At 42.9% G+C, this 25,751-nt stretch overlaps 1 protein-coding gene across 2 annotated transcripts in view; it reads left to right on the top strand.

The window, feature by feature from the left end:
• Positions 1–719: 719 nt before the first annotated feature.
• Positions 720–25,751, top strand: part of SLC25A36 (solute carrier family 25 member 36) — a 42,759-nt gene continuing 17,727 nt past the window's right edge. Inside the window, exons 1-3 of one of the 2 annotated variants that reach the window (XM_081910569.1) lie at positions 720–879; positions 18,160–18,330; positions 23,963–24,040. In XM_081910569.1, the coding sequence (XP_081766695.1) occupies positions 839–879; positions 18,160–18,330; positions 23,963–24,040 (290 nt within the window). In that variant the 5' untranslated portion in view covers positions 720–838. Of the gene's footprint in view, positions 880–5,028; positions 5,436–18,159; positions 18,331–23,962; positions 24,041–25,751 lie in introns of those variants that run through there. The other variant, XM_081910570.1, reaches the window with a different exon arrangement.

The raw sequence follows: 25,751 nt of genomic DNA on the forward strand, positions 1-25,751 counted from the left end.
TTAATTGCCCGTTTCTTCAAAATCCAATGTTTTAAACAAAGTGGATGAACTTGACCTCGTGGTAGCCAGCCGCTTTTCGAAGGCCGATAGTACACCTTCAGCGCCCCCTCTAGGTAATCCCACCGTGCCCCTCCCGGTGGCGCTACTGCCCACTTTGGGCACCACTGGCAGTTCGTTATATAGCAGTTCCATGCGTTTAGCGTGGAATTGTATATAATACAGTGGTACCTTGGGTTACATACGCTTCAGGTTACAGACTCCGCTAACCCAGAAATATTACCTCGGGTTAAGAACTTTGCTTCAGGATGAGAACAGAAATTGTGCTCTGGCGGCGTGACGGCAGCGGGAGGCCCCATTAGCTAAAGTGGTGCTTCAGGTTAAGAGCAGTTTCAGGTTAAGAACGGACCTCCGGAACGAATTAAGTACTTAACCCGAGGTACCACTGTAGACGAAAGGGCCCACTAGTGTCATCTAGTCGAACCCCCTGCGATGCAGGATTATTTATTTATTTATTTAGCCCAATGCTGGGCACAAACCCACGAGCCTGCGCGAAGGAAAGAAACGGGGGTGGCTGGGCAGGTGATCCGTAGGTTAGAGTCTGCTATTGCACAACCCCTTTATCCCCACTTCAGCATGGATTCCTCCGCTGGCACGCGCGCGCACCTCGTCCCGCAGAGACGCGGTTCGCTCCTCGGCCGGCAGGTGGCGGCCGGCAGAGCCCCTCCTTCGGCGCTGCGCCATTGAGCAGCCTGGGAGAAAAGGAAGTGCGCTGCGCCGCCTCGCGTCCTTCCCTTCCCCGGCCTCCCTCCCGTTTTGCTGGGGACGAGAATGAGAGAGAATGAGCCAGAGAGACACCCTGGTGCATCTGTTTGCTGGAGGGTAGGTGCGAGCGGGAGGGGGCTGCCGGGGGCGCGCGCGGGAGAGGGAGGAACGTGTGAACGCAGCACCTCTGCAGGAGCGCGAGAGAGATCCGCTCGGGGAGCAAGCGGGCCAGATCGGTTTGCTTACACAAGGCCTGCCGGGGAAGGAAAAGGCGACTGGCTGGGGGTGTTAAGGGGACTCCCGGAGGGAAGCGGGCCCGCCTGGGGAGAGACCCGAGACGGCGTTCCGGAGAAAACCTTCCCTTCTGCTTTTTGGTTGGGCTGCGGCAGCCGCGGTACAAATGGAGCAGGAGCAGCAACTGCTGCAGGGTGGGGTAGGCGCCGAGGCTTGCAATCCTGATCCCTCTGAAATCCGGCAGGGCTGATTTCCTGACAAAACAAGAGACGCTTTGCACAGGCACCCGGCCTGATCCAGTGCCCGAGTGGGGTGGGAAGGTAGCAAAGGAGCAGAATCTCTCGGAATCTCTCGCCTTGTGTTGACTTTGGGCGGAGGAGCCTCTTCCTTCCGTATCTCTCTCTTCTCCCTCCCCACCCCCCGCTTTCGCATCCTTAATTGGGAAGGCCGTGACGTCACCTTTTGGGGTTGTATGTTGCGCTTGGGGGAAAGGGGAGGAGACAGTGGCTCTACACCGGTTCGTTTTGTGTGGGACTTAATTAAGCAACATTCTGCAATCCTGACCACAACTACTCAGAAGCAAGTTATGCTGAAGTTTAGTGGGGTTTTACCTCCAGACAAGTGGGGTTAGGGTTGCGCACACAGGTACCCCGAATACGAAGATGTCAATATTTGGACTGTTTATGTAGGACCCCTTACTTCATGGTAGTATAGGAGCAACCATTTGGGGGAGAAAACCGAGCAAATTTTTCAGTGCATGCTGCTGAAAATATCATAGAATCGTAGAGTTGGAAGCAATTTTTTTGTTTGTTTCAGATTATATTATGTGGCTTTCAGCTTTAAAAACCCACATCAGGGGTGTGGAACCTCAGGCCTGGGGGCTGGTGGCAAATGTGGCCCTCTATATGAATCTCCCCTCTGGATTCTCTGCAGGCCCCCCCCCTTAGCCACCCTGCTTCCTGACTCTCATGTTTTTGCATGGTTTAAAACATGTCTTTTACCTCTGACAATGCTGCTTAGGTCACTGGATGGTAGATAAAGAGGAGTTTGAATGCCTGTGTGTAGAAACTTGCCTACTGTATAAAGGGAGAGTTTACATTCATTCTTTATTATTTGTGTACTGCCGTTCATCCAAAGATAACAGGGCAGTTCACCACATAAATTCATCATTCATCAGGTTTTACATATGTGGCTCTCAAGCTGAAAAATAATAATTACCTATTCCTGGGCTGGACCCAACTTTTATACCTATTCAGCTTAGTTTCTCTTATATACTGTGGCCTATTTATTTTGTGTTTCTAATTCTGCCAATTGATTCATGTAATGTGGTCATCTGCTTCCCTCCCACCTCCTCCAAAATATCCTAAGGACACTTTTCTATATCCTGCTTTTCTATTCAGGAATAAATCACTTTTCTATATCTCTGCTTTTCTATTCAGGAATAAATCTCTCTTGATTCAACAGGGTTTGATTTTGTGTAAATGTGCATAGAGCTGGAATTATATAAGGTTTACGAACAAGGAAAGGCTTTTCTTCATGAGATGTTGCTCTTGATAAAGCCAGATTCCATTTTTATTTATTGGTTGGTTGGTTGGTTGGTTTATTAAATTTGTATACTGTCCCTAATCCGTAGATCTCAGGGCGGTTCACAACATAAAAATACAAGATAGAGGCACAAATGTGTCTGACTTAAAAGAATTTCCATTCTCATAATTACTGGATTCATTTGGGTTCAGCTAATTGATAGGCCAAAAGGACACAAGAATGTGTTGGATGTGAAGCTGAAGCGAAAGGAGGGGGAAGGCAATTGAAATGTTAATGTAATCTTATACAGTGGTGCCTCGCAAGACGAAATTAATTCGTTCCGCAAGTCTTTTCGTCTTGCGAGTTTTTCGTCTTGCAGTTTCCCATAGGAATGCATTAAAAATCAATTAATGCGTTCCTATGGAAACCGCCTTCAGACCAGGTCCGGGGACAATCTGTCCCCCGACCTCTTCTGAAGGCCGGCGGGGGGGGGGGGGCAAAAGTCTTTGCTGCCCCCTGCCTGCCCCCCGCCGGCCTTCAGAAGAGGTCCAGGCAAAAGTCTTTGCTCCCCCCCGCCTGCCTTCAAAAGCCATCTGGGATAGCGGGAAGCGCTTCCCTGCTATCCCGGACTGCTTTTAAAATGCTGGCGGTGGGGAGCAAAGCCTTTCGGCCCCCGCCGGCCTTCCTGGACCTCTTCTGAAGGCCGGAGGGGGGGGAAAGGCTTTGCTCCCCACCGCTAGCATTTAAAAGAGGTCCCCGGAGATTTCCCTATGGGCTTTCTTCTTGCGAAGCAAGCCCATAGGGAAATTCGTTTTGCGAAGCGGCTCCAAACGGAAAACCCTTTCGTCTGGCGGGTTTTTCGTCTTGCGAGGCGTTCGTCTTGCGGGGCACCACTGTACATGTCCAAAACATACTGAATTCAGTGGGGCTGACTCCCAGGTAAGAATTGTAGCCTAGCAATGCAATCCCAACGCCCATGTTAGTGGCTGAAGGAGGGGCATAGAGTGACACCTATGTTATTTTTATGATGCTTGTGCAATCCCATTCAACACTAATCACGCTTTTGGAGTGTTAATGGGGGAATCCTATTTCTCCAACACCAGGGGCCAAAAAACTTGCTTAAAGTACAATAAAAGATCCTGTGGCCCAGTAAGAATTACTAAATATTGCATGAAAGAAGTAAGTAGTTTGGAAAATGCCCTAAGAACAGGGGTTGCCTGGCTGCTGAACACCACTGGGGCAGGAAGTTTAAAATGGTGGGGAAACTAGATATCTCAAAAAGTGAATGTAACCTTCCCCCACCATGCTCGCCTTTAGTATTTATCAAACACTTGCATGATCTGACAGAAGTAGGCAGAACAGCAAGCTGGAGAAAGGTACCATTTGCTTTTCCTCCAAGTCTTAAAAATCCAGTTTTCTACCAAATTTCTTCTGATCTAATTTCTTCTGATCTTGGTTTTGAGGGAACCAATCTGTATCTTGGGGTTTGTTTATTAAATTCACACCTAGCCCTCCCTCCCTCGGTAGCCCAGGGCATTAAAAAAAAGGTGACAAAATAAAAACACATTAAAAGAAATTCCAATATAGATGTTGACTGGTATTAAATATGCACACACCCCCCCCCCCCGCCCCGGGACAAAAAACCCCAAAAACAACCCTGTTTGCTTGCAGATCCTCTCCTAGGCAGATGGAATTGGCTTTGGGGTGAAACCTCTGGCTTAAGGAGCACAAATCTTGTAAAGCCTAGGAACGATTTGAACAAGGCTCACTTCCTTTCCCTTTCCCTCTGGCCCAAGAGGACAGGCAACCGAGTTGCAAAAGACCGTCGGCGTGCACAGCCCGTGCGTCCACACCCCCCCCCTTACCTGTAAGAGCCAAAGGTGGAGAGATAGCGCTCTAATCCGGGCAGATAACGCTTGTGAGCGTTTTCCTTGCTGCGGAATCCGGGCAGATAGCGCGCTTAAACGTTCCCTTGTGAACAGCACGTCTCAGCGCTCAGTATGTGGGGGGGGGGGGTAAGCAGCTCCCGAAAAGTCCAACGGGCATTGCTTGCTCCCAAGTAAGCGCGGGCATAGGATCTGGCCCGGTTTTAGGTTTGATGAGGCCCTCAGCTACTGGGGCCCTTTATATGTCCGGCTGTCCTTTGTCAACAACAAATTGTCGCTGTTTTTTGTGCTGAATATATGCTATATGACATTTTATGGACCTAATAGGTATCTAAAGCCATTTGCACATAACAAAATATGTATTTTATCAAAGTAATTGTTGAAATACAATTAAGAAGAAGTATATTAACAGTGTAATACAATTAAATTTGAGTGGGGCCCTAAGCTGCAGCTTGTTTTAGCACGCTGTCTCCCTCCACCAAAGCTTTTGCAAATGCATCAGGTTCCTCCTCCTCCTCCTTCCCTTCCATTGATGCGCTGGCTGCGCTGAGCGCCTCCGATCACGTGCGCAAAGCCTGATTAAAGCTTGGGCCGGCGACGTCACGTCGTTCGCGAGCCAATGGCGGCGTCTGTTTATATTGGGCCTCGTTTCGCGTTGGAAGAAGCGAGCGGGCCTGGCCGTTCGGTGCCTTGGAAGCTGCCTGTCGCTGCGTATCCCCGGCTGGGCGAGGAGGCGGCGGCGGCGGCGGCGTGGGGAGTTCTCCGCGGCTGAGGCAGGAGGAACCGTTTGGGAGAGGGTCGTGTGGGGGCCCCTGAGCGCGGCAGGGCCGAGGCTGTTCCCTCCTGGGCTGCCTTCCTCTCCGAGGTCGATGGCAGCGCTCCTGGCCCCGCGTCCTCCTCTCTCCTCAGGCTGCCCAGGAGCGCCGGGCGGAGGCTGATCCTCTCGCCGCCTTTCCCTCGAGTGTCTTCCTGGGACGAGCATGAGAAGATGAACCAGAAAGACACTTTCGTGCACCTGTTTGCTGGAGGGTAGGTGGGAATTGTCACTGGCCTTTTGCCCTTCTCCTCCTCCCCTTTTTCTCTCCCTCGTTCCTTTCTATCGTTTCTTCACAGCTCATACCTTCTCCCTCAGCATCCAAGTGCTGAGGGAAAACGAAACTTATTTGGTTGGGGTGACTGAGGAAATGTCAGTTCTTCTCCCCAGAATGTGTAGAACGGGATAGAGGAGACTCGCCTCGGGCGCCGGGAGAGAGAACTGCTGTTTTTATTGGGTTGATTTTGGCCTGCTTATGTAGATAATCTTTATGCATCACCAGTGGCGACTAAGTCAGCATTTCTAATAAATAGTTACAAGTGGGACCTGCAGGAAAATCTCCAGAATACAGTCCTCTGTTGGGAAGGGAGTGTTTTTGGTCAGATTACAATCTCCCTTCTCCAAAATACCTTCTATAATTTAAGGCTTTAACCATTTTCTTCTAAATTTGCACCTATCGATTTCTTTTGTCTGCCTGCTCAAGTGATTTTGACATTATGTAAGATGTGGCAACTCACCCATCATTGTGAGGCTGCGTTTGGGATTTTAAATTTGAAAGTGTATTCATGTCCCTAGGAAGTTTTCTGGGTATGTAGAAACTGCTAGGGTTTTTTTTTTTTTTGGAGGGGGGGTTGTTTCCAGAGTGATAGGTGTTCAGCCACCCAAATTTGCTGTGTTGGAGGGAACTGTAATCCTAGCAGAGCAGTGACATAAAAGTAGCTGCTTTTATTTTGATAAGGGACAGGGAGGGATCAAGCATACTTCACATTGCCTGACACAGTGTTGTTCTCTCTAGATTGACTTCATGGCATCTTGGAATAAATTTACTGTAATACTGTTGTCTTCTATATAACTAGTAAATAGGCCAGTCATACATACCTGGAATAAACCCATTAAACTCAGGGTGACATACTTCTGAGTAGGCATATATAGGATTATACTGTTAGGCAGCAATCCTGTGTATACATACATATCCTGGATATATGTAGGAATAACCCTCATTGAATACGTCTGTACCTTTTTAAAAGGATCCTTTCTTTTTAAGGATTAGTTTGTAAGTATCTTGTTGACATTATTTTTCAAATAAATAAAGGCTGTGTTTTATTGTGCACTAAAAGGAGATATTTAAGTTGCTTTAAAGATAGGCCTCCTTGTATCCATAAGTAACTTTAGGGGGTAGAGTACAGGAGCTAACCTACAAAAGAATCTACTGCGACTGAATCTTGAAGGCAATGGGATGAATATATGTGGTTTTATGTCAATGTGGTAGGACTTGTTAGTTGTAAATGGAAACACTAGCCTTAACTCTCTGCAAAACTGCTTTGTGTTGGGTGAATGACACTGTGCTGTGTGGTCTCAGTTTTTCCAGGCAGCTCTGAGTAGCAGCAGACCAATGTTATCTCATCTACTTTCTTGGGAAACACATTTGTTGTCCCTGTCCTTTTCCTGATAATAGAAAATAGTATCTTAGCCTTCCTTTTCTGAATGGTCGCAGGTATTACTATTCATCTCTTTTATTGTGCTGCTTTTGAACAGACCAATTACAAATATTTCTTCCTATTCTGTCTCCTTCACAAATGCACATTTTTCTACACCCCTTTTGTTTTGTGTGTGGCTGAAAACCAGTGTTGTATAACTAGATAACTGGTTCAGAGACCCATGACACTTGCTTGAAGCTAGTAATTTTCCACTTTTTTTGGAAGGTGGCTGAGCTAGAATCTGTTTTCTGCTTCAAGGTCCCATGGAATTGGCCAAAGTTCATATTGTGTAGAAGATACGGTAGAGACCTTGAGATTCTTGTTCTAAGAGTAGCAGCTGAACGTTTATCCCCAAACCCTGGATTGGCAGAGCTGCAAAATATGCATATAGCTACATGCATAGCAATGTGAAAGTAACTCAGGGTCATCCGTCTCAACTATTTTTGTTACCTAGCTGCTGGGGAATGCTCTCTGGCATCATTTCTCGAGTGGCATGCTTCTCTCTCCCATTTTATCTTGACTACCGAATACACATAGCAGCTTTATGTCGCTTGTATTGATCATTACCCTTGACTATCCAGTATATATTTGAGATAGACAAAGTAGTTGATAATACCAAAACAGCAGCACCAAAGGGAAACTTTTTTTCTTCAAATCTTACTGGCTTGTAAATATGTTAATTGGATAGTTTCGAACTTTGCTTGGGTGGTGCTGGTCTTTTGAAGCTTGTTTCAGGGAATTATTGGAGAAAGCTCCATTTTGCAGCGTAGTCTCAAAAAACCTTACTTATTGCAAGTATTTTTCTGACAGCTTGTTCCCAATCTTTCTTGCAGTTACTTTCTCTTCTTTCTGCTTTCCCAAGCTTTCTTGTCAAGGGAAAGGAGAAGAAATGGCTGTAGGAGAGACTATCTTGTTCTCGTTCCCCCATGCAACAACACCAACCCCCTTTCTTTTTCCTGGTGAGTCTGGGAAGCTTTCTTCCCTCACCCATTTTCTTTGCCCAAAACTTAACTTTCAATAGCAGCAATGGCAGGGAATGTACAATAAGGGAAGGGTGGAATTCTGAGCATCCATAGGTCCTAAATGACTTACAAATAGATCCCTCCCCCCAGCAATAGATAATCCTAAGCTAAAAGTGATAGTTTACTAGGACTTATTTCTTTGTTTATAATATATTTATTACATTTATATTTTATTATTTATTTATTTTCATAAACGCTTATTGAATGCAAAAAACCTTCCTCAAAGTGGTATATCCTACCTTCCCTCTAAGGAGCTCAAGGCTGCTTGCGTGGTCCCCTCTCCCCTCCCCTCTCACAACAACCCTGTGACACAGGTTAGAATGAGAGCTTAGGTCACCAGTTGAATCTAGTTCCTTGCAGTCCTAGTCAGACACCCTTAATCGCTACACCACTCTGACTGGTTAAGTGGCATGCATGCTCTCACTCACTGGATCATCACCTTGTTGTGGTGAGTGGGCTTGCACGTTCCTATGACCCTTGTGAGTGAAGCCATTGGGAGTCTCTTACTCCCAGCAGGGTCACCCAAGGCGGTAAAGTCAGTGGGGAGGAGCTGGACAAGGAATGATCCAAGAAGTCCTCAATGGCAGAACAGGTGGAAGATAAGAAGTGGTATGTTACAACGGCTGTGAAGGTGGGTGAAGACTGCAGCAGATAAGAATCTACCAGTCCTCGTGATACTCATGCATAGAGCCTTACTGCGAAGACTCTGCGTTGGTCAGCATGCACTGATCTACACACATAAAGCAAATTCACGCACAGGTGTCTTCCAAAAACCCATCCCCTACCCAAACAAGTCCCATGGCAATTGGCAAATGGTAATGGGGGCAGGACCATGAAATTTGGAAGCCTTTAGTCATGAACAGGCACATGGGTGGTGGATACAGATTCAGTTGTTCTGATTCAATGAATGTGGCAGTTGAGTAGCTCGGCAGCTGTATCCCATGATTGAGCAGTCCTATTTAGGATCTACTCTGCTCACCCTGAATAGGGGGAGGGGCTAGAAAACATACCCTAAACATAGTCTGCCTCTCTTTTCCCCTGACTGCATCCAGTGGGGTCACCACCCTGTGGTCGTAAAAGACAATTAAACTTTGGAACACGGAATATACAAACTTTGTTGGATAACACAGATAATAAACGTCTTGAATGCAGGACTGCCATCATTGCAAGAGAATTGTGACTTTTTAACATCAATATTGCAGTGCTTCAGGAAACTTGAAGAGCAGGTGAGGGACAACTGAACAAAGAAAAGGGAGGCTACACATTCTTCTGGAAAGGTCTACCTGAGCAAGAACTTTGAATACATGAAGTAGGCTTTGCTATCAAAAATGATCTTTTGAAATGAACGACTTTCAACCCTCCAAATAAAGCTTGCCAAAAACCAACAGGCCACTATTTTAAGCGCTTATGCACAAACACTGAATGCCGATGAAGACATTAAAGAATTTTTTTACTCTTAGCTGGATACCATCCTATCAGAGGCGTCTGAGGTATCCTCCGGGGTGATTTTAATGCAAGAGTTGGGTGAGATGATCTGTGGCTTGGGACTATTTGGAAAGAAGGAATTGGCAACAACAACCAGAATGGAGTCTGTCTTTTGACTATGTGCAGCGCACAATCTTGATATTACCGAAACACTCTTTCGACAAAAAATAAATTGAAAACATATGGAGGCACCCTCAATCGAAGCACTGGCATCTCTTAGACCAGTGTTTCCCAACCTTTGGTCTCTAGCTGTTTTCGGACTACATTTCCCACCATCCCTGACCACTGGTACTGCTAGCTAGGGATGATGGGAGTTGTATTCCAAAAGCAGCTGGAGACCCAAGGTTGGGAAACACTGCCTTAGACTATGTAATTGTCTGAGCTGAAGTGCTCCTTCCCAGAGCTATGATGAGTGCTGATGATTGCTGGACAGATCACCGATTAATACATTCCATGATGGCTATCAAGATTATACTTTAACGCAGGCTTCAAGGAAGGAAACCAAGGCGCAAAATGAACACTCAAGCCCTGCAAGATCCTATTAAGTGGGATTGCTTCCAAATGACTCTTAAAGACAATCTGCTTTCGGAGTTCCCTGACGACATCAAGGAACACTAGATCAAGCTAAAAACATCCATTATTGCAGCCTGTGAAAAAACTATTGGGTACCAAACCAAGAAACACCAGGACTGGTTTGATGAGAATGATAGTAAGATTGAATGTGTTATTGACAAGAAAAGGAAGGCCTTTCAGATCTTGCAAAGAGAGAGAAATGGCGCTGCTAAGAAAAAAACCTATGCCAACACTAAGGCTGAGGTTCAAAGAAGAACCAGAGAACTAAAGAACACCTGGTGGATAAAAAAAGTTAGAGAGATCCAGCACTTAGCTGACACTCATGATGCACAGAGTTTCTTTAAAGCCACAAAGACCATCTATGGGCCAATAAATCATGGCGTATGCCCCCTATGCTCAACAGATGGTACCACACTTCTAAAAGGTAAAGAAGCTACAGTATTGCACTGCACTGGAAAGAACATTACCAGTATCTCCTCTCAAAAATTCCACAAATAAAAATAGGAAATGAGCTTGCAGTATCTCTAATGGGAGAGTTGTGTACAGCTGTTAACCATATGAAAAACAACAAAGCCAGTGGACCCGATGGGGTACCTGCCGAAGTCTTCAAAGTGCCGAAGTCTTCAAAAGGTGATAGAATCCACTGCGTCAAGACATCTCTTTATTAGCTGCGGCTGGCAAAATTCTTGCAAGGATCTTAGCAAACCATTTCCTAACAATATCTGAGGCTACCCTTTCTGAATCCCAAAATGTTTTTTTACCTTCTAGGGGGACAGTGGATATTTTTACTGCTCAACAGCTTCAAGAAAAAATGCAGAAAGCAAAACCAACCCCCAAATATGGCGTTTATTGACCTGACTAGGGCCTTCAACACTGTAAATTTTAATGTCCTGTGGGCTGTCCTCCTGAAAATTGGCTGCCCAGATAAATTTGTGAACATCCTAAAACTCCTCCATAATATGACAGCAACAATAGCAGATAACAATGGCTCTCAAAGTGAACCATGTACAGTGGGATCAAGTATTAAACAGGGTTGTGTTATCACCCCAGCTCTATTTTCATTGCCATGATGCTACACTTTGTTGAAGGGAAACACTTTGTTGAAGGTGGTCAACAAAAGTGGTTTAAAGACTTTCTCAAGGCAAATTTTAAAAATGTAGTATAAACACAGAGAATTGGGAAACAATGGCTTGTGAGCGCTCCAATTGGAGAACAGCCTTTACCAAAGGAGTCGTGGACTTTGAAGATGCTTGAACTCAGGGTGAAAGGGAGAAATGTGCTAAGAGGAAGGCACGTTTGGCAAACCCTCACCGTGATCAACTCCTACCCAGAAACCTATGCCCCCCCCTATGAAAGGATGTGTGGATCCAGAACTGGCCTCCACAGACACTTACAGACTCACTGTTAAGACTGTGTTCATGGAAGACAATCTTACTCTGCTACAAGTGATCACCGAAGAAGAAAGAAGGCATGTGTGCTGCTTGAGTTGTGAGTTAAATGTGTATAAGATTATACAACAAAAGTAACATTAAGAAATAATTTGTAGTGGTCACATTGCAAAACATTTCTCTTTTCAGCACGGTGGTATTACACAAAGGTTGAACGTTGTGATGTTGCCGTGCTCTGTATATGTGACTTCCTCTCCTCCTCAGAATATAACTGTTCACTATAAACCACTTTTTTCAGGTGTGTGAAGTCAAACTGCAGGCATCTTAAGCCTTAGATTTACACTTGAGGCATATTTTCCTAGAAGGGAAACTGATGATAGAGCAGATATAATCTAAGGCAGGCCTGAGGTATAATGGCTTCAGACTTCTGGAGAAATCAAATTGTGCCCATCCACCATCTGAATAAGATTCTGTTGGTGGAACAGATTCCTCTTCTCTACTGCAGATGTTCCACCAATCTCTGTTCTAAGGGGTTGAGGGACTCTTTTCAGTAGATTTGGCCTGCTTGGGGAATTGCAGTGGAGAAGGGACAAAAGGGAAAGTCTATCATGTGACATTAGAAGTCATCCTTCATTTAAAGCAGATAGATAAAAGTATTTATAGGACTCGAAAACTGTGTTGTGGGGGAAGGGGACCCTTATCTTCTAAATGCCTGTCTCTTATTTTTTTTATTTTTTTAAAAAAACTATCTTGACAACAATAGGCTTCTTCCTGTGTTGCTGTACAAATATGGTATTTGCCTGGGCTTTCAGCAGCTTGTGTGGCTAATCATTTACTTGTGGATTTCTGAAGCTTGACGGTTGCCTGGATGTAGTAAATTTCTTACAGCCCATTACTATGGTCTGTTGCAGGAGGTTGAAAGTGAGCTTGGATGCAAGCAGTTTCTGCCAATAATGTCCAGAGCCTGACAGCTGGATTGTTTCATTATTGTAGCAATATAGTACGTGTTGTGGAAAGTCTTCCTTGAGTTGAATGTGAGCAAAGAGGGACTCCTATAAGAATATTGAGTTCTGTGTTCAATTCTTCATAAATGTCAACAGTGTCTCCCCTTCCCTCTGTGTATGTGCAAGTCTGCAATTAAAAAACCCCCATCAGTATTAAGACTCAAATCTTGATACCACATTCCATCATTTATAGTTCCTTCCTAAAACGATATGATTATTCCAACTGTGAATCTGTTTTTGACCTGTTTTGTGGCTCTCATACCACAGCTGTCCAATTAAAGAAATAATGCCTCTTAAGATAGTGCTTGCCATCTGCAGGTTTTAGAAATACGTATGTTCAAAATAAAGTTTTTACAGCTCTTCATTAGGTCTGTCTGTTAACTTTGCTTTACAGGTAACTATTACCTTAACTGTCACAATAAGATTCTTGTTAGAGTTAGACTTTCCTTCCAGGGTCATTTGAGGTTGATGAAAAACCTGATATGGTGTCTGAAAATTAGAAATGCAGTTTTGCTTAATATTGGTATTGGCTCACATTATTTGAGTCATTGCTAACTTCTCAGAAAAACACAGTTTGTCTTGAAAATAGTACCAAAGCCTTGACTGTTCTTACTTTACTTACATTAGGATTTTTAAAAAAATCAATGCCATTTCGAACCTTACCTTTCCTGCCAAGTATTAGCAAACTTAGTCCTCCTCATATGTTTCACCATCTACATCTCTAAATGATGCACTGGTGCCATGTCATGGGCCATTGATGTAGATAGCATTTTTTTAAAAAATCAACAAATTCCTCGATAAGGAGGGGTTACTTTTATAGCTCCAACCAATAATGGAATCTTCATGTTCATAACACTATGAAGTTTCAGGGCAAACAGAGTGATTATCTCTTCCTTGACGTTCGTTGTGCTTAGTAGTCTGGTGGCATCTCACTGATCGCTCGCAGAAATAGCTCTCGTTTCATTAAAGCTTTAGCCTGATCCAGGAAAGCCACTCACATTTTTTATGTCCATGTAAACTAACCAATAGATGAATACTGCTCTCATAGATCCAGCAATAGCTTGATAGTTTTTTGTTTCATTTTTGAATCACTTCCCATGGAGCATCCTGAATCGATTCACACACATATAACCTTTAAAACAATTACATTTTTTGAAAAAAATGATTAATATAGTTTAAAGCAACAGCACATACATACATAAAATCAATTTAGTTCCAAAGACAGATACCAAATGCTATATGTATTTTAAAAGGTTTGTTGAAAGAGGAGCATCAATAGCACATTCTGGAAAAACCATACAGAAGGCTTCTGATATGCGGTGGGAGGGAGTTCCGAAGGGTAGTTGCCATCATACTAAAGAGCTTAGAGAGGAAGCGGTACTCAGTTGGCATATAATGCATTGAAATATTACGTAGTTGTCAATGGGTGAAAGTGCAAATATTTTGCACCAGGTCCTATAGGTGTAATTTGGAAGTGTTGGCATCTTAAACTGTGCACAGTAGTGGATTGGCAACCAGAATATATATATGTCGGTACCAGCAGAATGTGTGCATTTGGCCTGAAATGCCTACACTCAGCTTTGTTGCTGCATTCTGTGGTTGTTGCAGCTTCCAAACAATCTGAAAGGGAAGCCCCACTTTCAGAAGCTCATATATTTTAGAGCTGCTTTGAGTGTTACACAGAATATGGGAAGGAGAGCTAATATAAGAGTAGTTTGTGTGTTTCAACTCTACAATTCCATGATTCTGTAATTCTTTGATTTCTTTTCATTTGATATATAAAATACATAAAATGGAGGCACAGGTTGATGACTACTCTTTGACATTCAAAGCCCCTCCCTTCATTTTTGTATACTCATTAATTTTTTTAATAAAATATCTGTCCCACTCACAGTAATTAGTCCTGAACCTGGCTGATTATTGACAGGCTAAATAATGGAGACAATGTGTATGCACAAACATAGGTTGTAAAGCACTCTGTAAAAGAGCTGTAAAGCAGAGAATAGGAAGAAGTGCATCCAATGACTCTTTTTATGCATAGATGCATAACTGATCTTTTAAGTTTCAGCTCTGCAAACTGACCTTGAAATGTGGGAGTTAAGCTTATTTCCTGAGATGCTCTTACTCATAATGAGTTCTGTTACCTGTTTCAAAGGTTTGGTTAGATGCAAGAAAAGGTATAAAGAACTGAGAAAGGGAACTTACTATTTTTTTTTCTTCATTTGGTATTGCTCAGGTACTTTAGCTGTTCAGCTAGCACAGTTCATATATTTGTGCTGGTCACTGAGCTAAGTCAAACCCAAATAATATTATTAACACTTCATGTTGTAGAGATAATGCTCTGCTAATGCAGTTAAAATAGCTTAATGCTATGTGATAACAGAAAATAGGAGCTATTGGACATTTTAAACTGACTGCTTATTAAGAGTCCAACCTATAATAAAAAGTATTTGTGGCTGTATACGTCTATATTTTGTTTGCAGTACTGCTGGTACCTGTTTGTCTTAATGACCTTCCAGGTTGATGCAGACAAATCACTTGTTGCTTCCTTTGCTATATTTCTGGTAACAAGCTTGGTAAATAAACAGTCCAGGTAGGGAAAAAAGAATCTTTCAATACAGAGTCTCCCATGTTCTGTTAAGAGTAGACACTTTAGTCCCATTTTAGGCACCTGGCTGTCTGACTAATTCGTACAGAAATAACATTTGTTTTCTTTAAGAGCTCTGTTGAATGCTTTCAGTTTTTGTGTGCAGATCTTATTTTGGGAAACTTCATTTTAGAAAAACATGTACCTGAAGTACGAAATGCTGGGCAGTAAACATATATGTGTAAAATGTGTTTAGTTCTTTGTACCAAATGATTCTAGTTCCTTGTAGCTCAGGCAGAAAGCAGTGCATTCTGTGTTGTTGAAACTAGCAGCTTCAGTTCTTCTGATATGGTCCGTTCATGAGGCTGTTGTTAAACCAGATTAACCTATTTGACTACCTAGTCCAATGTTTCCCACTTTGGCAACAGTGTTTTACAGTGTTCTAGATTCTCACTTATTTAAGTATGGAACAGCCATATTAGGATGTCACACTAAACTAGTGTAACATCAGCAAGCATAGTTAAATCTCTGGCTTGTGTCCCCGCTTCCCTTCACCTTCCCTAGTTTGACTGACGAGGAGTGAAAGCTTCCAGATTCCTCCTCCTTCCAATCACACTGGGGAGGAGGAAGCATGAGAGCCCAAGGCTTCCTTACACTTGTTCATGCCTAAAGTGGCATTCAAGTGTGAAGTTTTATCTAAGTAAGCAGCCTGTAATTTTGATCATTTGTGGAAAATTTAGTGTAACAAAACAGGATTATAAATGGAGGGTAAAAATAGGTCCCAGGCAGGGTTCAAAAGGCAATTCTGAAACATTATTCTGTATGGATCACACAAGTAGTTGTTCATAAAAGCATCTCATAGTCAGAACTAGTGGTGTCATTTGCTGTCATTGAGAGAATGTCTCTTCACCAGAGGGTAAATCACATGAATGAAGTTGAAAATGCACATTGTAATTCATTTCTATTTATAAACTTGGAAGCTTACTTGATGCTACTTTGGTGTTGGTGCAAAGACAAGATAGTTGAAAGGGTTGGTAAAGTGATACATCTAGGTCATTGGCATGAAACATAATCTAGATGAGAGTTTATTGTTGTCTTTATGCCACAATTAACTATGCTTGACTGTTTGCCTGTAGACCTAATGACAGACCTAATGACAAAAGCCTAGTGCTCCTGTGCTGCTCACAAACAAGTGTTATCTCTTTAAAAATGCAGAAATTTAATCTACTTGGTTTTCATGAGGAGGCAGATTCCAATTTGAAGGACACTTGAGCAGCAAAGAGCATTTGACTGATAGCATTCTGCAACCATTAGGGGACCACAGTTTTTGCCTAGGCTCGATAGCCAAGCCAAAAATTGTGGTCACCAGGTTGTTTCCCCTTCTCTACCAGCTTAATTTAGATTGCCTTTACCAAGGGAGCTAATCCCCTTTTCTTTCAGGAAAAGGGGCAGAGAGCAGAGAAAGTATGGCAGCTTTGACCACTGCTTGGCAGAGGTGCCTGTAGTGACCTCACCAAGCTGCAGTCAAAGAGCAGGATCCCTGGCCACACATTTGCCAAATAACTTCTAGCCTTCCTCTGAAATTTAAGCTGGGGGAAGCAGCAAGCACAGCTCTTGGCATGATTCCCATCCATCTTTGCTGCTTCATGCTTGGGAGGGACAGTGGTTGCTTGCCAGCAAGCTATAGAGCATTCACCATGCTGGAAGGTGGCAAGTGAAAAACAGAGAAGCCTATAGTTTCAATTTGGCTGGCCCTTTCAGTGCCAAAGGCCTCAAGGATTAGAGCTTTCTAAAATTAAGAATAGCATTGAATATGCCTCAAATTAAGGCTGCATATTTTATTTTTGTAGCACAATATTTGAAGATGTCCGCTGTTCTTCGTTGACTTTCTATTTTTGCTTATTTTCTGACAGTTTTTCATGTGCTGCTGTGGTGTATTTGAACATATGCCAAGTTACAGTAGTTTGTTACTAGAATAACTAGTCCAAGAAACTAAACATTTACACAGCAGGCAATTTTCTGCATTCATGTGTTGTAGCCTCCACCCCTCCTTCTCTGAGATGCTCTGGCACTCCCCACTCAGCCCTCTACCACTTTTTCATTCTTAATAAGATTTACAGCTATGAGCTGGGGGTTTTTTTGATGGGTATTTCACTCATTCTTCTTTATTCCTGCTGCCACCACAGATAATATTTATCTAAAGACTTCACTTTTGAGAGGGCCAAGTAAGAGACATGCAGTGTAATGACAATTGATTTGTTAAAGAGAAATAATAAAAGGTTATATGATTATTTGAGGCATATGATTTTAATTGTTATCTTATTACAGATGTAATAACATCTTATTGTTAATTGTTATCTTATTACAGTGACATCAATTGCTATTATAATGCTTTCCCTATAGTTCTTAACTAACAAACCCTGCTTCCCATCCTCCACCAACTTTCACACCCTTTCTCAGCTCCACTCTCCACTCCACTGACTCTCAAGTGTCATGCCCCCAACATTGAAAACCCCTTTCAAATGCTCATCCAATCATCACTCATCACCGGCATTCAAAAGTCTCTCTCTACCCCTCCCTAACACTATCGTAATTCTGCTAAATACAGCACAGTGTTACATGCAAAATCATATAGGAAAACACTGGAACATTGTATGATGCAATTTTAAACAACTGAACTAGAAAGTCTAATTGTACATCTTGGGAAACTTAAAAGAAGGTTGAGAGAATGCAATCGATTTCAACTTGAGTTAGATCTGATAACAAATATTAGAAGCCTTAGCTATTCAGTCATATTTACAAGATTAAGCTAATGATAGAAATAAAGTACTGAATGCTTATGAAAGGAGCTGTCAACAAAGAACTTTTTTAAAAAGAATGAGTTGCAATCTTTAGTTGTTTCAGTACAGAAGCAATACTGAAATCCATATTATGAAACAATTTGCTGAGGATTTCTTACAGGAAGTGCATGCCTCTGTTAAATGTCATACATGCATGCACTGCCTACAGAGAGCATAACACAAGGACAATACTGCATCAAAGCTTTGCTACTTTTGGAAGGAAGTATTCCTCTGCCAAGAGTCTTGCCACAGTTCCTGGCTATCTTATACCATCTTGTAAAATTGCTTGATTGTAGACATTCCACATTCCTTGATGGCTTACTATTTTTTTTCTTATTTGCAGATGTGGGGGCACCGTAGGTGCGATTCTGACATGTCCACTAGAAGTTGTGAAAACACGGTTGCAGTCTTCCTCTGTTACACTCTACATCTCTGAAGTTCAGCTGAATACTGTGAATGGTGCCAGTGTTAATCGTGTAACTAGAGTTTCCCCAGGGCCTCTCCATTGCTTAAAGTGAGTACCAACCCTCCTTGAGTTTTCCTGTTTTTAAGTGCTAAAAGGTGCCCTTTTGCTATATACCCTTATGCCCCTTGAAAAGAGAAAATTATATAAGGAAAAATTCAAATAAGACATGCAGGAGATGCACTTTATCTGCTGTAGGTAGCCTTCCTTGGCTTATCCTTACTCCTTTGACCTGCAGTGTGAAATTCTGCAGGATTTTGATATTACTGTAAAAATGTGACTGTCTTTGGTTATATGGTAAACCAGAGTACAGTGGTGCCCCGCAAGACGAATGCCTCGCAAGACGAAAAACCCGCAAGGCGAAAGGGTTTTTCGGTTTTTGCGACGCTTCGCTAGACGATTTTCCCTATGGGCTTGCATCGCAAGACGAAAGCCCATAGGGAAATCTCGGGGACCTTTTTTTAAATGCTGGCGGTGGGGAGCAAAGCCTTTTCCCCCCCTCCGGACTTCAGAAGAGGTCCAGGAAGGCCGGCGGGGGCGAAAGGCTTTGCTCCCCACCGCCAGCATTTTAAAAGCGGTCCAGGATAGCAGGGAAGCGCTTCCCGCTATCCCGGACGGCTTTTGAAGGCAGGCGGGGGGAGCAAAGACTTTTGCCCCCCGCCCGCCTTCGGAAGAGGTCCTGGACCTCAGGGGGGGCAAAAGTCTTTGCTCCCCCCTGCCTGCCTTTCCGGGAAAGCAGGACCTCTTCCGAAGGCGGGCGGGGGGCAAAGGTCTTTGTCCCCCTGCCTGCCTTCCCGGGGGCTTTTAAATCGCCCCGGGACAGCTGAGAATTCCTCCGCTGTTCCGGGGCGATTTTAAAATGCTGGCGGGCGGTCCTCCGCTGTCCCTGGGCGATCTTAAAATGCTGGCGGGCGGCAGCGAAGCCTTCGCTGCCGCCCGCCAGCATTTTAAGATCGCCCCGGGACAGCGGAAAAGTCTCCGCTGTCCCGGGAAGGCAGGCGGGGGGGGAGCAAAGACTTTCGCCCCTGCCAGCCTTCAGAAGAGGTCGGGGGACAGACTGTCCCCAGACCTGGTCTGAAGGCTGTTCGGTTTCCATAGGAACGCATTAATTGATTTTTAATGCATTCCTATGGGAAACCGTGCTTCGCAAGACGAAAAACTCGCAAGACGAAAAGACTTGCGGAACGAATTAATTTCGTCTTGCGAGGCACCACTGTATGGTAAATCAGAGTACACAGTATCTTATGTTCATTATTTATTTGCTTTATATCCCACCCTTCCCAGAGGAAGGAGCCCAGAGCAGCAGACACAGCAGTCACAAAATATATATTTTTAAATACTAAAAAACAATTTTAAAACATTCTAAAAAGCAGTTTAAAACATTCTCAACCAGTTATCTCAGGGTTGCCAAGAACAATGTATTTCAGTCATCACATGCCTAGGTAAACAGGAATGTTTTTAAATTTCTCTTGAAAGCCAATAATGAGGGAGACAGACACATCTTACTAGGGTGGGCGTGCCACAGATTCATGTCATGGGTCATTGGTACATCATAAACGAACAATAAATGACTTTTCTGTTATCTTTATGGCACCTTCTTTGCTTCTGTGCTTAAGCTTTCAGGTTTTAGAAAGTAAGCTCCAGGTCACAGTTTGTGCACAACCTCCCATACTTAAGACAAGGTGCAATCCTATTTGCAGACAAGAATGTACCCTGCCAGCTGAAACCCACCATTTTGATTCATCTTTAATGGCTACTAAAACAAAAGTGTCTGATTACTGTGCTCTGATATACTTGTCATGGATAAAAGGGGTCTCGCCTTCTCCATTTCTTCTTGCACTGATATCTGATTGTTGACAATAATTCATACTGGATACCCTGGAGTCTCTGGATGTTAGTGTTAACTATTAATCTATATTTCATTCACACTTTTGAAGGTTGTCTTCTGGCTTGAGCAAATTTAGATTTCTTGAAGGAAACTAAGTCCTTGAAATGGAAAATAATAATAATGGCCTGCTGCACAACCCTTTGCATTTTGGCTTCCTGTCTTGAGATACAATTGGTCTCTAGAAAGAATTCTGTAACAATATTTCGGAATTATAATTCTATCTCTTCAGTGTGACAGCTGTCTGGCCATCAACCCAGTTTGGAGCATAGCATGACTGCCTCCTTCCTACATACATTCTTGGGTGTTAAGACTACCTCTTGGTAGTTCCATCACCCTCAGAGGATGAGGGAAGGAGTAATCCAAGAGAGGGCATTTTCTGTGACAGCCCCTAAATTGTGGAATTCCTTCCCCACAGGTGAGCATCTGGCACCTTTAATGTACACTCAGGTCCCACTTATCAAACACAATGCGTTCTGAGGAGATTGTTGATTAGGTGAGCATTTGCATTACAAGCTATTGCATTGCAAAGCTAGTGTCATAGTGGTGGGGACTGTTCTGTGTCCCTCCCTCCTTGGCAGGGCAATTGGTTTATTCCACCCTTTCCTCGCAGTGTGCCCCCTATATGTTTGGGGCTGTAAGTTATCAGGCAGGTGTTGTCTAAAATGTCTGGAGGGCATCAGCGGAAAAGTCTGTAATATATGCTGCAAACTGTGTCTCACCGTAGTTTAGAGGAATCTGAAGTGGTCTGGCTATCAGACAGATGAAAGATTACTGCTGATTTGAGTTAAGGTGCGACAACGAACAACCACTGCATGAAGAACCCAAGTGTTGGTATTTTTGAAATAATATGTTTATTAATTTTTGAGAATACAGCGTTGTGTTCTTCGAGTTTTCTTTGCAGCTTGCAGTTGTAGGATCTATAACATGGAATGATTCGGGCATCTTTCAATATGAACTGTGAACAGTTTATGTTTCTGTAATGCTTATATAAGTAGGATTACAAATTTAGATCTGAGTCCAAAGGACAAAACGGTTCTGATAGAAAAGCGCAGAGAAATCATTTGGCAGAAAACCCATAAAGAAGAAGTAGATTAAAATGTATTTTCATCAGTATTTCTCAGACAGTAAGCGACTTGTACAAAGTAGTTGCTTTTACAGATTTGTTTTTAGCTAATAGTTGTGTTGAACTAGGAAGTCCTACTTTGGGCATTCTGTCTTTTCAGCACCAGCCACCTCATCCCATCTACAACATGGATAGGTAATAATGACCTGTGTACAGTGTCATTGTAAGAAGAGGGATCCATTGTAAGAAAAGAGGGATCCATCCTCCTGTGCTGAGAATGGGCTGATGGGTTGTCTTCAATCATGCTGCCTTTTCTAAAGTTTTCTAAAAGCATAAGCAACTGTGGGGTACTGAGCCTTTCATACTTCACTCACTTTAATAATTATTTGTGCTTATGGGACTGAGAAATGTTAAGGAGTGGCAACTAAAGTGCCTGGAAGGCTGCTGTATTCCTTGTGGGTGTTTTCCCCCTAGTTGTAGAATCAGGATCTGCACCTTGTGGGATACTTAATGGTGGCATGCTTGATAATTTAAACCTGAATGAAAGTTTGTCTTTTAAGATTAAGAAATGGTTTTAAACATAACAATGAAATTAACTACAATTCCTGCAGTATCTTTCATGTATTGCTTGCTGTACTGTTTTGTGCAGTGACATACTCCATGGTTAAGATTGCAAAATCATACCTTACATAATGAATCTTAGATGCATTGGTATTCAGGAATCCAGCTGTGCAACATACCTCAGACCTCTCAGTGGTGATTACAAATGGCACAGTGTAATTTACAAGCAAATCCTTTTTAAAACTACATGCTTCAAACGTGACTTCTGATCTTGCACTTGGATAGAAGAATGAGGCAGAACGAGATTTTTATTCTAGTGCAGCCTGCATAAATAAACTGAATCTTTAAACCACTGTGTTGAAATGAATGTAGGTACTTGGATTAGTTCAAACAGTTCCAAGTGAATGTCTCTTGCAACATTGTTTGTAGATTGCTTAGTTTTTTTATGTCATTAACCTGTATTTCTGTTTGAACAAGAAGTGCTTTAAAGAAAATTTGACATTATTGGACACTTTATCTTTATTGATAAGCATAATATGGTGCATATTGCAACATGCTGATTAGATAACAAGTTTGGCTTTGAACCTAAAGTTACCTGAATTCATCCTAAATTCCTAGTGCCCTTGGAGCACTATATTTTAAGGGTTATAATTTAAATACCAAAATGTTAAGTGTCGTGTCTTGTTCTCTGATACGTGTATCGTCTAACTCTTCTCATCCAGCTTTAAACAAATTCTGTGCTGACTTCTTAGGAAATGTGATTTTTCTTTAAAGGCACTTTTTGATGTGGCCAGTTTTTATTTTTTAGTTAACAAAATTTATAGGTGACTTCCGTTTACACTGAGGTTACGTTCTGAACCCTCGCATGCATCAGTGCAATTGCGTGAAATGAGGAGCTGCCTGTCAGCTCAACAAAGCTCTGCTGTTGCACACAGAAGAAGATTCGCTGCACATCATTTGAGTTGGTCAAGGAAGCCCTGCTGTCCCTTTGACTCCCCCTGGAGCCTAAAGAGCATGTCCACTTCAGACTGGGAAGGGCAAAGCAGTGGGGCTTTGCTGAGGCTCATCAGGTCTCTTCCCCCACTTCTGGCTTTCTGGGGCTACATGTGAACTAAATGATGGTGTGTGGGTGGGTGTGCCTGTACTGCTTGATTTAAAAAAATAAAATCCTCCAAGTAGTTTGCAGTAATAATAATAGTTAAAAGCAGGTATTAAAAATAATCAAAAAATATTCATAAGAAGCAGGAGCTTGTCCTGTTCTCTGTAAAAAGGTCATGCCTCAGGGCAACCAAGGGAGACTAATTCCAATGGCCAGGCCTGAACCCAGACTAGAATATGACTAACTAATATGTGTCATCCAAGAACAGTTGCAGCTGCCCCAGCTCTCAGCTACTGCAATTTTAAATTATTATTGTATCCCACCTTTCCTCTAGTTATGAGCACAGGGCAGCCAGCAACACAAAATTAAACAATTGTGCAAGAATAAAATCACCAGGACCATTCGATCATAAAAGCGCATTAAAATCAGCAGTGGCATTATGTGCTGTACTTTTAGCCTTTATTCCCTGCATGCGAGCAATTGTAGGGTAGACTCAAGAACAGTTAAGTCAGCATTCTCAAACTGTGGACCAGGGGCAACCAGTGGGCCTCAAGACCACAGTATCCTGTGGTTGGACAGATGCTAACAGCAGCTGCTCTCTGCATGCACAGTGCATACACAGAAATGGTTGTTGCTTAAGGAGCGAGGCTGCAGCAATGCAGCATGCAATGTAGGAAAAAAGAAGTGAATGGTGTGGCTGGGGGTGAGAGTGGAGGAAGAACTATGGAAGGTGGTGGTGGGGAGTAATTGCTCACAGTAGTTCAGAACTCTTTGTAGACAAGATCCCCAGTCAGACAGGGGTGGGATGATGTAGTGCATGGAAGTTATGCTGGGCTGGGATCCTGTCTACAAAAAGTCCTGCAAATGAGCATGGGATTTGTTTTAAAAAAGAAAAATGTACAAAATTACAAAAGAACCCCCAACATTTGTTTAGTTTCTATGGTGTAGAAAAATGCAGTGTATACATATGCCTGCGTGTATATGTTTAGTGCTTCAAAATAAAATTATTTGATTCAATATAATTACAGTATTCCTAAATATGTATTTTATTACATGTGTGCTTCTTTTGCAGGATGATTTTACAGAAGGAAGGCCCTCGCTCACTTTTCCGGGGATTGGGTCCTAATTTGGTAGGCGTGGCTCCATCCAGGTAAAGTGAACAAATGTTATCATAGCTTATTTAGGATTAGGAGATGTGCAGAGTTTTCAAAGTAATCATGTTATCACACAAATAAATCTTCTAATACTTTTCCTTCTTTTGAAGCCACTGGGCAACATTTTTGCGGGGTCAGTGAATGATTTGGCAATTCCTGCCATTTCCTTCCCCACCAGCCTCCAGACAATGTGTTTATTGGACCAACAACATTTTCATAAAATGAGCATGCTTTTTGAGTTGAAACATGCCCCATGGTTGTCAAATGTATTTTTTTTTTTATGATCAATTTTAACTTTGTGGTGTTGTTCCCCCAAAGCATAAAGGCTATTACAGTTGTACCTCGGGTTAAGTAATTAATTTGTTCCAGAGGTCCGTTCTTAACCTGAAACTGTTCTTAACCTGAAGCACCACTTTAGCTAATGGGGCCTCCTGCTGCTGCTGCGCCTCCGGAGCACAATTTCTGTTCTCATCCTGAAGCAAAGTTCTTAACCCGAGGTACTATTTCTGGGTTAGCGGAGTGTGTAACCTGAAGCGTATGTAACCTGAAGTGTATGTAACCCGAGGTACCACTGTATATACCATTTTTGCCAAAGAAAGACCGGCAGAGCAATGTTAACATTGGGCTTGGAGGACCAGTGCATCAAATTTGCAAAAAAGCCCTGTGAGTTTGCACTGACCAGAAGCAGAAGTGCAGGGCAGTGCTTCCTTCCATACTGCTATGCTTGTGCTGATGGCTGAGTGACCTGAGTTCTGGGTCCATTGGAGGATCCATGGGGATTTGAATCCAAAGCCACTAGTGCTTGTCACCTGAATCTCCCCATTTCAGGGCTTTCCACTTACTATCACCATGATAGCTTTCCACCTGTTAGGCTGCAGCTGTGATCTCTGCCATGGTGAAGCCCATCACCCCTCTTCCTCCTCTGCTGGTGGAGGCCAGCAGAGCAGCACCTAGTTGGCATCCTACGCCCCACTTCTCCCCTGCAGTCAGCAATACAGGGCTAGGATTACACTGTGAAACTGGTGTGATTTCATTTGGAGGTCGATAACAAGTCCTAGAGGTTTTCTGTTTTTTATACTGTACAAAATACACAAGTGAATAGACTTAATGCAGATAATTTGTTGCTTTGTTTCTGTAGAAGACAATAAATGTATGGAATGAGCAATGGAAAAAAATCATTAGATTGTAATGTCAAAAGTGGTGGAGGCATATGCCAAGAAACAGCTGTTCTGTGCATGAGTCACAGTGGCTGCACGCCCAGTTTTGGATGCACACTAAGACGCAGTGATCTGTTTCCTCTGAATTCACTCCAGCCACCTTTTGTACGAAATAAAGATTTGATTCTGGCAGGTCCAACTTTCAGCCCACACTCACTTGGTTGCTGGGAAGCACTTTAGACATCATGGATGTATTCACACATGATAATATTATTCTAGGTAGTTTTTTTGCTTTGTGTGCAACATACTGCTTTTTCAGTACTGTATCATTTCCATTTTTGATACTGCTCTGCTTAAAGTTTCCATAATGCTAAATACTGTTTGCTTTTGTTCTGCTGTAAGCTGTTGCCACGTAGGCAAATAATTGTAGTTGTTTGGTAAGCAGAGGGAAGAAGGACTATTTGTATATCCTTAAAACAAAGTGTAGATTACAATAGTGGACTAATACAGCAGTCCCAGGCATCTTGTGTAAAAAAAATCATTATGGCTG

This window comes from Podarcis melisellensis (assembly GCF_964234715.1).
Source record: "Podarcis melisellensis genome assembly, chromosome: 5".
NCBI classification, from domain to species: Eukaryota; Metazoa; Chordata; class Lepidosauria; order Squamata; family Lacertidae; genus Podarcis; species Podarcis melisellensis.